Source organism: Lycium ferocissimum, chromosome 4 (genome assembly GCF_029784015.1).
Source record: "Lycium ferocissimum isolate CSIRO_LF1 chromosome 4, AGI_CSIRO_Lferr_CH_V1, whole genome shotgun sequence".
Taxonomy (NCBI): Eukaryota; Viridiplantae; Streptophyta; class Magnoliopsida; order Solanales; family Solanaceae; genus Lycium; species Lycium ferocissimum.
In genome coordinates this window covers 33,506,186-33,519,110 of record NC_081345.1, presented here as the reverse complement: position 1 = coordinate 33,519,110, position 12,925 = coordinate 33,506,186, and the positions used below count along the sequence as shown (strand labels likewise).

The 12,925-nt window shown below is 34.7% G+C and overlaps 1 protein-coding gene across 3 annotated transcripts; it reads left to right on the top strand.

The window, feature by feature from the left end:
- Positions 1-1,516: 1,516 nt before the first annotated feature.
- Positions 1,517-11,279, top strand: LOC132052420 (isochorismate synthase, chloroplastic). Of its 3 annotated transcripts, none has more exons than XM_059443942.1 (16): positions 1,517-1,831; positions 1,938-2,132; positions 3,475-3,692; positions 5,462-5,579; positions 5,680-5,796; positions 5,902-6,048; positions 6,514-6,588; positions 6,677-6,745; positions 7,570-7,688; positions 7,796-7,853; positions 8,150-8,260; positions 8,693-8,777; positions 9,345-9,442; positions 9,688-9,780; positions 9,914-9,981; positions 10,993-11,279. In XM_059443942.1, exons 1-16 carry the CDS (start codon positions 1,625-1,627, stop codon positions 11,000-11,002), a joined length of 1,788 nt encoding a protein of 595 aa, XP_059299925.1. In that variant the 5' UTR covers positions 1,517-1,624; the 3' UTR covers positions 11,003-11,279. The 3 variants fall into 3 exon arrangements, with proteins under 3 accessions (XP_059299925.1, XP_059299923.1, XP_059299924.1); XM_059443941.1 differs by having other exon boundaries at positions 1,519-1,831; positions 9,914-9,989; positions 10,995-11,279; XM_059443940.1 differs by lacking the exon at positions 10,993-11,279 and having other exon boundaries at positions 9,914-10,018.
- The last annotated feature ends 1,646 nt before the right edge of the window (positions 11,280-12,925 follow it).

The following is a 12,925-nucleotide window of genomic DNA, read 5'->3' as shown; positions in this document are numbered from 1 at the left end:
TCACTTGACTCGTGCTAAGCCCGGGCCCAATACTAACAATAAAATTAATTTCTAATTACTTTTTATTTTTTTTCCCCCTCTTTGTGACATTAAGTTATTGAAGGAGTAGTTCGACATTTTCTGAGAAACTCCTAAAAATTAAATTATAATATAAAAGTATTTGAAAGTTAAAGAAGAATTTCTTTTTATTTTCAAATAAATTCATGATATAAGGTTCTTCTCTTTTTTATTTCATTGAATGCTTTTGAGAATATAGAGCCCAATAATCTAAATTGAACTTTATCATCTGTTGGATTAATTTCAATCATTTTTTTCTGAATTAAATCAATGTTCACTAACCAACTATTATAAAAAGATATTTGAGTGTACAAGAAATGCTGGCATGATTTTCAACCTCAAATGAATAAAGAAACTATGATTTATTAATAGTGAGTAAGTGACACTATGTGATGGGAAAAGAAATTATGCATTACAAAGCAACTGTCTATTGACGAAGCTAATCATTTGTTTGCAAATGTTTTTCTTTTTTATTTTGCTTTATCGTACTGGGTATTTCAATATTTATTGTTGAAATTCAACATCAAATAGGCCGGTGCATGTTTTCTGCAAAACATTCCAAGAAGAAAGAACAAACACGACAGTCGATTTGCTCAAATTAATAAACAACACAAAATTATATTCATTGATTTTATTAGCTATCCTAAAGGCACTACTTTGAATAGCAAAGTCATCATATTAGAATTCAATAAATTATTCATAATAATGTTAAATTCTAAAATCTCTAAAGGGTGCCACAAACAATATTATAGGTGGAATCTATATATAGTTTTTGAGCTTAAAATAGAAGAATAAAATCTATAAATAGACTTGTAAAATATCTATGTTAGTGGCATCCATCTAAGAAGACAGAATCTTAAGCAATAAGTCTACACAATGTCTAACGTGTCTTAGTAGATTTATTATGGCATAGTGCACTATGTTTCTTGATTTCATTTTATTTTAAGGAAGAAAAGTGTTCCTTCCGTCTCATTTTATGTGAAGGCATTACTATATTTTTTATTCATTTTTTTTCCAAATAATTTTAATTACTAACTATGTGGACGTATAGTACTTTTGAATGTTTAAAATAAAATTTATGTATTCAAAAACTATGCAAATATATGAATTATTAGTTATTTATTTTCTTGAATAGTTGCACTCCTACGTGGATAATTATATTTTATAAGATTATTTGTTGACAAAAGCGTATAAATAAAATAAATGCAAGCAACACATATTTATTTACCGCGTAGAAATTTAGTGACTAAACATCACTTAATGCAACACAAAAAGAGTTGGGGCGGGGGGTGGAGGGAGAGATATTAGGGTCTCACAAAATATCTCAAAAGTGTTTTTTTCTTATTTATCAAATTATGTGATTGCAACTAAAGTAATATTAAACTAAATTAGGGGCAACATAAAAGAGGAATGAAACAAAATTATAAAGAGGAACACATGCCACTTCTACAAGAAACTCTATGAAATTACAAAAATGGCCCTGTGAGGATTACAAAAAATCCTCATTCTTGCTTATATATATAGTAGCAATTTGTTTATCCTATGTTTATGATGTCTAATTTATTGTATGTGCAATTTGTTACTACTTCAGAAGAAACCAAATAAAACAATATCATTTCCCACCCCCGTCTCCTCCATTGTTTCTTCTACAATTTACTCAATGGCTATAGGTGCAAGGCACTACACAGTAAAGTTCTTGGAGCTTGAATCATCGTCACTCATGAAATGCTCGCTGTATAGGAAGCAATCTTTTCATTTCTCCAACTCTAGCCAAGTAAGATAATGTAGTGTTAATTCTGCAGTAAAGTGTATGCTCTGTAATTGTTTTTTTAATCATCTGACTTTCGAGTTACTGCACATTTTGTACCTCAACTAAGCAGAGATATAATCAGTGTTGTTCATTGTCAATGAATGGATGCCAAGGCGACCCTAGAGCTCCTATTGGAACCATAGAAACTCGAACGTTGCCTGCAGTTTCTAGCCCTGCATTGGCTATGGACCGTCTCAATTCAGCCGTCTCTGACATGGTTAAATCAGAGCCGCCTCCTTACACTTCCGGCATTATTCGCCTTGAGGTAAATCCCATATTTATCAGTAGATAATATCACTCACATAAACATGAATGCGTATAGGTACTATGTCCACTCTGTATGGATAACACATACAAGGTGGAATAGGCAGTTAACAAGTTAGTTACAAGGATATCAGGATAGTACTGTTATTCCAACACCAAGTTATCTATCTTGGATATAGGACACGTGGTTGGCTCAGATTAGCTTATTGAATTCGTGATCTTATTCCTTATCTAGCTTCAAGAACAGGTTCTGGAAGTGTAAAGTCCAATGATTAATTGTTTTCACTGTACGAATTAGACTGTCCAAATCAGTAGCAGCAAAAATTAGATTAGGGGGACAGCCCGGTGCACCAAAGCTCCCGCTATGCACGGGGTCCGGGAAAGGGCCGGACCACAAGAGTCTTTTGTAATTTGTTGGAAAAAATAATCATTGCATTGAAAGTAAAATAAAAAGAAATACACAGTTGGATTCCATGATTTTGCCCATCTTTTATTTGACTCTGAAGTCTGAATAATAGAGTTTCAACCAAGGTTTTTCTTATTATATATTTGACTCTGGATAATAGAGTTTCAACCAAGTTTTGTCTTATTATATATTTGACCCAAAAAAAAAAAACATAATTGAAACAAATAATCATGTCATCTAAAGAAGAGATAATAAATACATAAAGTTGAAATAAATATGCAGTGTATATTAATCAGAAACAAGAAAAAGAAGAAATGTAAATTTGAAACAAATAAATTATTATATATGACTACGTATCAATTAACAATTGAAAAGTATCTCATTTAGTAGCTGAGTTTTCTATTTTTCAATCCCTCACACACCTAAAAAAGAGTATATTCACGCTCTGCATTTAGGGAAACAAGACTATTAAATTTGACAAAGTTTAAATAAGATAGTTCATATATGCACGGAATAAAATGTGTCAAATTTAAAAGGTGCAAAATATTCTCCCGTCACACAAATATTTATAATAATTTATTTTATACAAGGCTCGCCTTAAACTCTTATACTTAGAGCATATTCGGATAGGCTTATAATCACTTATTAAGCCAAAAACCATAAGCCAAAATTCGAACTTATGACTTTTGGCTTACTTTTGTTATTTAGACTTAAAAATATATTTTTTAGTTACCCAAACACTATAAAAGACCTACAATAAGTGAATCCAAACAGGTATAGAGTGAGTATTATAGTGATAAAAAAAACAATTTAAAAATATTAAAACAACAATTACTCCATATTATCTACTACTACTACTAGAATTTTGTTACATGAATATTGATATGTAAGAAATTATGAGTTGTGGTGACAAATGTTATAATTATGGGAAAATCAGGTGCCAATTGAAGAGCAGATAGAAGCACTTGAGTGGCTTCATGCCCAGGATCATCTCCTACTCCCTCGCTGCTTCTTTTCCGGTCGAAGACCACCTACTGAAATTTGCTTTAATGCTTCCTCCAAACATAAACTGCTCAGTGTAGCTGGTCTTGGCTCTGCACTCTTCTTTACTCATTTACGTCCCTTCTCACTTCACCATTGGCGTTCTATAAGGAGGTAACCACTTTCTCAAATATTCTTTGTGATATCTTATTGCAGAATATACGAACATTGCTATAAGGCCATTCGATGGAAGAATAAAGTATAAGGCACTGTAACAGTTACAGGATATCCGAGCTTTGCCTGCAATTCCTCTTTCATCCAAAAGCACTTGCCCGTGATGAAGGACTATACTAAAGATTAGGGGTCAGCCCAAAGTATGACCCACTCTACCCGTTCAAGTTTGGGCTGATCATGGACCCGCCCAATTATTAGCTCAGCCCATAAAAGTTGAGCGGATATGCAGCCCAACTTGAACTATTAGGTACTAAAAGAACAAATTTAAAACCTAGTAAGAATTGGACGGTTTGGGTTATGACCCGCTTTTTGCCCATTTTAGTTTGAGTAACATTTGGGCGGGTCATTCGGGTACTGAAAATTATACAGAAATGCCTCTGCCAGACTGCCAGTCTGCCTTTTGGATGACAAAGGAAATAGAGATGTTGTAGGGGGAGAATGGAGAGCTGAAGCATATATTACCACAGTGTTAATAGTGCCATTGAATTGTATTTTTTTAGTTTGACCCTTTACAAATGAAATATTTTATGATTTCGCAAAGGATATTATTCAAATAATAAACGCATAATACATAAATAAGCCTTTAAATTTGGTCTCAGCTGGCAAGTATGCCCTCCAACTTGGGTGTGCACAAGTAGGCACCTCCACTTGTATAAAGTTGAACAAGTAAACACAAATAATGACATGGCACTGATGTGGCACATAAATATTGGAAGGCCACGTCAGGGCCACATCAGTGCCACGTCAGCATTTGTGTTTACTTATTCAATATTATACAAGTTGAGGTGCCTACTTGTGCGCACCTAAAGTTGAAGGGCATGCATGTCAGCTGAAGCTAACTTTAAGGGCCTATTTATGTATTATGCCAATAATAAATGATGCATAAATTATCAGGCAAATGGTAAAACAACGAAGGATAGGGAGCAAATAACACATTAGAGACAATGTATACAACCAAAGAGGGGTGTAAATAAAAAATGATGCATATATAATAGATGTAAAATGCAAATAACTCCATTTGCCCTAGTAGTGATGACATAATCCTCTTTGGAATTGCGTTATGTATTAAATTGTTGCATATGGTACCATAAAGCACAACAATAGTTGAACTTGGTCTCCTTTAGACACATGGTGTACAAAGACTAACTACTGATTAAAGACAGAAGCTTGCACTCTTAGAACAAGAAGCAGAACATGGTATATAAATGGTCCTGAGTCCGGTCATTCATTCCATGACATGCCTTGTCAAAATTAAATAAAATCATCGCATGACATGGTCCCAAATGTGGGCAGTGGTAACATGTGGATCTCAAAAGGTGTCATTTTAATTTTACTTTGTGTTTCCATATGGGTTCAGTTGATGATTTTGCTAGGGCTAAGATCATATTTACTTAGCTTGTTTTATTTTTATAAGAGGGGACAAGGGTTAATGATGTTTCATGCAATGTTAGTTTTACTAATCACAATTGAAAATTTAGAGCTGCTTCATGAATAATTATAAGCTGGACCTGAAATGTAGTTTAATCTAGTATCATAATCATATTGTTGGGGCCAAACTTCAGAAAAATTTCAACAAAAAGAGACCCAGGAATGCTTGAGGATTTTTTAGTTAGCAAGAATTGGATCACCTAGATATATAGTTAGCAGAAGACTTGGTTAAACTCATTGTTTATGTTCTGAACTCTAGCATCATTTTATCTCTGCCAAAGGTTCCTCTCCAAGAAATGTCCACTAATTCGTGCTTACGGGGCAATCCGATTTGATGCAACAGCCAATATAGCTTCGGAATGGAGTGCTTTTGGCTCATTTTATTTCATGGTTCCTCAGGTAAATGGATTGACGTTCATCTCTTCATTGCTTAGGGTCTTTTTGTTAGACATGTTGCCTCTTGAATATAATCCATCCATTGCTAGATGCTAAATGACAGGTTGAGTTTGATGAGCTTGAAGGAAGTTCAATAATTGCTGCAACTATTGCATGGGATAATGCTGCCTCATGGACATACCACAGGGCAATAGATGCACTTCGGGCCACAATACGGCAGGTCTCTGCTTCTCGCTTCATTTAATTATTTTGGTTGTTTTATTTTATTCTATTTTTCTCCTTTCCTCATTAACTTTTCTTTTTAACTCTACCTTTATGAATGCAGCTTTCCTCCGTTCTTATGAGAGTGCAGAAAAAAGTTCCTCATTCGCATATACTTGCAAATACTCATGTGCCGGGTAAAGCATCTTGGGACCATGCTGTTAAGCGTGCTTTGCAGATAATAAGCAGAAATGACCCCGTACTGATCAAGGTTGTCAATCACTTGTGTTTTCTAATCACTTATGGTCTTCACCTTTGACCTTATATTCTACTCCCTCCGTCCCAATTTATGTGATATAGTTTGACTAGGCACGGAGTTTAAGAAAGAAAGGAAGACTTTTGAAACTTGTGGTCTAAAACAAGCCATAGATACTTGTTTGGCTGTAAATCATTTCATTAAGGTTAAAGGGGGAAGTTTTAAGTTAAATTATTTCTAAATATAGATATGTATCATTCTTTGTGGGACAGATCAAAAAGGAAAGTGTATCACGTAAAGTGGGATAGTGGGAGTACTAAAATATTGTTGTTTTAATCTAGAATAAAGTACTCCTATTTATTATGGAGGACTATAGAAGTAGCCGAACAAAAATGAGATAATCTGATGCACACATTAATATATGGGTTCATAACAAGTAAGTCTAGGTGGTTTTGAAGTGCATACCTTTTCTTGGAACAGGTGGTACTTGCTCGTAGCACCAGAGTTGTGACAGCTGCGGATATTGATCCGCTAACATGGCTGGCTTGCTTAAAGGTGTTCATCGCCCACCTTATGTTTTTGAATAGTTCACTAGCATATTATCTCTTACTTTTGCTAAAATATAGAGGGTTAAGTTTTGCAGGTTGAAGGAGAAAATGCATATCAGTTCTGTTTGCAACCTCCCCATTCGCCGGCATTCATTGGAAACACTGTAAGTCAAAGCTCTTTCTCAGTAACTAAATGGTGTAATGAAGCAATGTAAAAGGTGAAATTCTGTGTAAATCAGTTTTATGTTCTTCAATTGATAGAACGCCTCAATTCTTTGGTGTGCATCCTATCGAAGTAAATGCTACCCTAGATTATGGTGCATCGACCAGGTGAAATGACTTTATTTACACATGACAAAAAATACGTTTGAATTGTTCTGTATTGCATCTTTCGTTATATCATCTAATATACAAAGAGTTATTGAAGCCGCAAACAGTAATTTCTGTGATGGTGTATCTGGTTAGCCAAAAAAGAAATATGTTAATTATGCTTAAATTTAATAAATTTTCTAGTATGAAATCCTGAAGGCATCACCTTCAAAGGTGAAAGGATATGAAGCTAAATTGCCTGACCGGCGACCACAACCATTGTTAAGCCTGACCATAACCATTCTTAACGCGCTAATTTCAGAATGAAAAGAACCTTATTAAGTTTCTGATAGTTGAGTTTTCCAAAAGATTTTCTTTGACTACGATACTAGAAAATACATAATTTGCTGATGGCAAGTCTAGGTTATTAGCAAGAGATTTGTACTGTTGACAACTGGATTCCTGTGACGAATTTCTTGCTCCATCGATTATAAGTTGTAGTAATGAGAACCCATACCCACCACCTTCTATTGATCTGAAGCATCAAGGTCACTTTTGAATCTTTCAAGTGCCAATTATTAGCCATGGTAGCAAAATAACTGGAGTTTTTGTACAATTGGTTTAGAAATGGTGAGGAGATAGAATAGTTTTATTTATTACTTATGCTCTTTTTGAATAGCCAGAGCAGCTCTTTCATCGGGACCGCCTCAGCATTTGTAGTGAGGCTTTAGCTGGAACACGGGCTAGGGGTGGATCAGAGCTTCTGGATCGTAAGATAGAACAGGATTTACTATCCAGGTTCATCTTTCTTCTTTGTGTTCTATAAATAAAATACACAATGTCATTATCATACTTCATATTTTCCAGTGGTGTATTATTAACTATATTCTGATATTCTTCCACAGTGCTAAGGACCATAATGAGTTTGCTATAGTACGGGAGTGCATAAGAAGAAGATTGGAGGTAAGCTTGGTTAATGGTTTCTGAACAGAATCTTAAGAACATTTTGTTTAGGAAGCAGAACTTTTGAGATTTCTAATTGGGGGATTGCACTTGTTCATTTTTGTTTGGTGACTTGTACATTTAATTGACGAATTCGAAAATTACTTGTACATTTAATTGACGAATTCGAAAATTTTGTATGTCAAACTTGAACTATTCCAGAATTCGATTTTCTAAAGTTCCCAATCCACTTTTAGGAACCCTTCATGTTGTATAAAACTAGCTAGAGTCTCTATTAACATTTTTTCGTTTCATAGGCTGTGTGTTCAAGCGTTTTAATTGAACCAAAGAAAGCAATAAGAAAATTTCCAAGAGTTCAGCATCTTTACGCTCGGTTGAGGGGGAGACTCCAATCTGAAGATGATGAGGTAAGTCTTAACGTCTTCATATTCCATCCATTACTTACTGAGTTATAATAGATGCCGCGCCTTATGAGACTCTTTAGTGTAGACAGCAAAAGTTTGCATGATATTCTCGTTTCTGGTTTCTTAAAACTTTTGGTAATCCCCCTGATTGGGACAGGTGGACTGGGTTTTATTATTGTTGATGTGGATCGTAAGTTCTATGAGAACTAGAACTGAATGAAGCATAGTCTTTCATCAGACAATCTTCCTAAATTAGTTCATAATCACTACTTCATAAAATTAAAAATTAGTTCATTATCGCTCCCCCTAGTTGGAAAAAAATATAATTTTGAATTTCTTCATCCATAAAGATGTGCTGATGATATGTATAGATCAATTTATTGTTTTCTCTGTTCCTTTTATAAAGTACCACACTAAGCATCTGCAGTTTTCCAGTTTAAGATTTTGTCGTCCGTGCACCCTACTCCAGCAGTTTGTGGGTATCCTACAGAAGATGCACGGGCTTTTATTTCAGAAACTGGTATGTGCTAGTTGCTACACCTTTGCATGCTTGATGACTCTTTCGTTGGACTAGCTCTTTTTGCACCCCAAAATAATAAATAGCTACTTATGTTGGTTGATAGAATAGAAAGATAATATCAATGAAACCTTTTACTTGATCAAAAAAAGATAGAATATAAAGATAACAGAATGGAAAATTGTAGTCTTGTAAGTTAAAGAATCAGATTTTCCACTTATTATCTCAACTAAAGAATCAGATTTTCCACTTATTATCTCAACCGACTTATGGAAAGCCAGATTCCTCTTGTTGCAAAATGGTCATCTGTATCCAACCTTAGGCTTCCAGATGAGGCCTGGATGCTGGTGCTTGGAAATGCTGTGATTAGTCATTTCAATAAGCCTTTAATTGATGCGTAACTGTGAGAGAGATTATCATTTTATGCAATGTCTTAATACAAACAGAGGGATTTAGCAATCTATTACCTTTTTTCACAAAAAGAATTTAGCAATTCTCTGAGGGTCAACTCAGTGGCTTCTTGTACCTTGTGTTCTGGTATATGAGTTTTAACCAGCTGATGTTTCCCAGAAATGTTTGACCGAGGAATGTATGCTGGTCCTGTTGGTTGGTTTGGAGGGGAAGAGAGTGAATTTGCAGTTGGAATAAGGTCAGCTTTGGTTGAAAAGGTGAGGTTAATACTTCATAGCACTTCACCTTCATTCTAGAGTACATCTCCTGCAACTTTCTAAAACTAGTTTGCATCCATGTACTCCACACATAATAAGAATCAATATCAAATGCTTCTGACTTTTTATTTTTGGAATACCTTTTAGGAATACAATCTTACTTGACTTGATCACTTACAACAGAACAAAGCCTTTCTAGTGATACATTTTGTAAATATGACATGCTGATGAAATGGAATAACCAGGGTCTTGGTGCATTAATTTATGCGGGAACTGGGATAGTGGAAGGAAGTGATTCATCCCTAGAATGGGAAGAGCTAGAGCTGAAGACTTCACAGGTATCCTTAATAATTCTTTCCTACGCTATTAGATGTGTCTTTTATTATCTAGAGTGTGAAGAGCTTCCCTGCCCTCTGATAGGAATGACAACATAATCTTTTTTCTGCTGCATCTTTTTATTGTCTCCTGCAGTTCACCAAATTGATGAAACTTGAGGCACCTCTTTTGACAAGGGGACAAAGTAGGATTATCAATCAGAATCAGAAAGGTTTGTCATGCCTGCTGCGTCATAATTAGTTTGTCTATAACTCTCTTTCTGAAAGCAATTGTGGTTTCTGAATTGGGGGGGGGGGACAAAGAAAATTATATTGACATCTTTTCACATCCTTTGTATGCAAATATCATCAGACTGTCAGGCTTTTTGTCCCACAGAGCATTTCTAGCGTTAGATAATGTTACGCAGACCAATTCTTACTTCGAAGGGGTGGCAATCAGTTTCTGTTTGTGCTGTTTTTTCCTGATTAACTATTTTGCATAAGTAGAGTAATACAAAAGAACCTCTATACCTGAGGTACTTCTGAAAGGAGATGTCATATATTGGGGTCTAATAAAATATACTCCCTCCAGTCATGTTATATGATAACTAGAGACAGTTTTAACAGTTTTTGATAAATAAGCTAAATATGTATAATATTCGAAAAGTGGCCTTAGTATATAGTGGTCTTCCATGTGCACATGCCGTTAAAGAAAGATGGGAAAGTTAAAAAATAAATACTTTCTTACTATAAAAAGGTTCCCATATTTTTGGAATAGACCAAAAAAGGAAAGAGTGCCATTTAAAATGGAAGAAGGAAGCAGGTAGAGTATGAGACATAACCCAAGTACTCAACAACTAGTAATATTTGATCCAGTAAAGCTGAAATTTATATAATTGAAATAGAATCTGGGTATTGCTTTTTCAATTTCAAAAACTGGTCTTGGCATCTTTTATACTTTTCACTGTTTCAGTAAAAGCAGAATGTGACTATTTATACTAGGAAATCTAATGTTAAGGTTATGAGATAGCATACCACACTGTCTTAGCTATTTTGGATGTAATTCCTTGGAAGCGGAAATACTAATTTTGATGATTTTACTAACTTCTATAGATAATTCATTTGTTGGATATCACTTTGATTTTGCAACTTCCATGCTACTCCTCTAGTTTTGTTTTGCATGACAGCATGAGAAACTCTTTTCTGATCTTACACTGATTACCATTCCTGCAATTTAGTGAGATGACATCTTCTTGGAGGACAGATGACATACCTTGAGGAGATCAATGTCAGTCATATGATATAATACCGTTATCTTCAGCTTTTGATAGCAAATCAGATACGCAGTTTAGCTTCTTGCTTTAGTTACCAAATGCAAGAGAAATCAGCTAATCTTTATTCTTCTTTTCGTTCAATATTCATGTAATTAGTTGTTGAATATTTGCCATAGCAATCAATTATGCATTCAACTGGCAAACTGTGTATAATGATTACCTCGTACAGATATAAATACATTTTTGGTATGTGCTCCATCTGATTCCAGAAGTAGGGATATTGGCAACTAAACACAGAAAGCCTTCACGTTTGTATTGCAAAACTGAGTAATTTCTATCTTTTGCAAGAATGCCTTGTTGTTTCAGTGGTAGCAGCATCCTAATGTGTGAATGTCCAAGTATCATGAGAAGTAGCTATATCCATTCAGATTACAATTTTATTCGATTTATCACTTCTACATTTAGAAGGAAAAAGGACATCGTCTCCAGAATTTACAGAAGCACAGAGCATCAAAAACCTAAAAGCTTTTCTATCCTAGCTCACACTCATTCTCCCTTTCTACTTACAAGCTTTGCATGTGAGGAGAAAGGGAGCAAACTGACTTCTATAGTTTCAGGTCTTATTTCTATTAGTAATTGAGAATTATGCTTCTTAATTTAAATAGAGTGAAGAAATTCACACAGATAAGGAATCTCTAACATGCCAGCATGGATGTAATAATGAGCACAAGTACATCCACCAATCATGTACTTAATTGTTTGTTCATATCATTGAACTTGTGGCATTTGAAGTTCAGCGTAGAAAATTGGGAAATAAGATATGAAAGGAAACGATTGTCCTACTCATATATTGACAAGATTCACAAAGGAAATTGATCTTAGCATGACGAGAAAGACAACATACCTATAAACAATTGTATAAATAAGAGATCTCGATGATTCCAAAACATTACTTTTACCCAAGCGCATGATTTACGAATAGCCATGTACACAATAGAGTTCAGCTTCCATGCATTTGAGAGCTTCATTACTGAGTTTAGTTTTGAATTATGGATGAACTTGTCAAAAAGAAAAAGAAAAAAAGGAAATATACCCAAGCACATGACTTACAAATAGCCATGTACACAACTAACAGTCAATTTCCTATTACCTATAAAGTTACCATATAATCCACTATAACGTGAAGTGTCAGTGTGTCACGTCTTAAATAATTACTGAACTCAACTACAAACAGCTGCGCACACAAATCTGCTTCATCTTCCATTCGACCACCTTCTATCAATATTAAGCAAGGTTCAATATTTCTAGCAACTGATTTAGCAGATAATAAGGGCGGCAATTTGACCTGGTGGTGGCCGAAAATAAATAATGGTGGTAGTTGCAAGTAGCACTGGCAAGAAAGGGTTGGCGAGAGGGAGGAAGAGGAGATAGTGGTATTTGATAAGAGGAAAATGTCAGCAGCAGCACCAATGGATGTAATACGAGATGTAAGCAGGTATATTTAAATTGCAAGCAATTGTGATTCGAGAAAATTTTTTAGGCTTTCTATCTCATTCTTGGTTGTCTTGAAAGTACAACTACATAAAGTGATTTGTTGTTGTCAAACATTGCAGAATGGGCTCTTAATGAAAATCCAACCATCTCGAGTTTGAATGATGCATCCATGGTTACAGATTGCAATAATCAAACAAAGAAAAAGAAGAATGGAAAAGAAAAAGAAAAGGAAAGAGAAAGAATGGAAGACAAAAGTTCATGTCTGAATGGAAAAGAAAAAGAAAAGGAAGAGAAAGAACACTTGAAAAAGGGAAAAGAGAAAAGTTTCAGACAAAACGTGTCTGTCTTCCACTTCAATGTGTTGTTTCAGACAAAAAAAATAACGCTCCCACTTCAATGTG

What these genes read in the sequence shown, in the direction of transcription:
- LOC132052420 (XM_059443940.1), top strand. Translation starts at nt 1,625, where the DNA reads ATGTGCAATTTGTTACTACTTCAGAAGAAACCAAATAAAACAATATCA. An exon ending in GGCTTTTATTTCAGAAACTG is followed by an intron (nt 8,778 to 9,344) that starts GTATGTGCTAGT and finishes GATGTTTCCCAG; the next exon opens with AAATGTTTGACCGAGGAATG. An exon ending in GGTCAGCTTTGGTTGAAAAG is followed by an intron (nt 9,443 to 9,687) that starts GTGAGGTTAATA and finishes TGGAATAACCAG; the next exon opens with GGTCTTGGTGCATTAATTTA.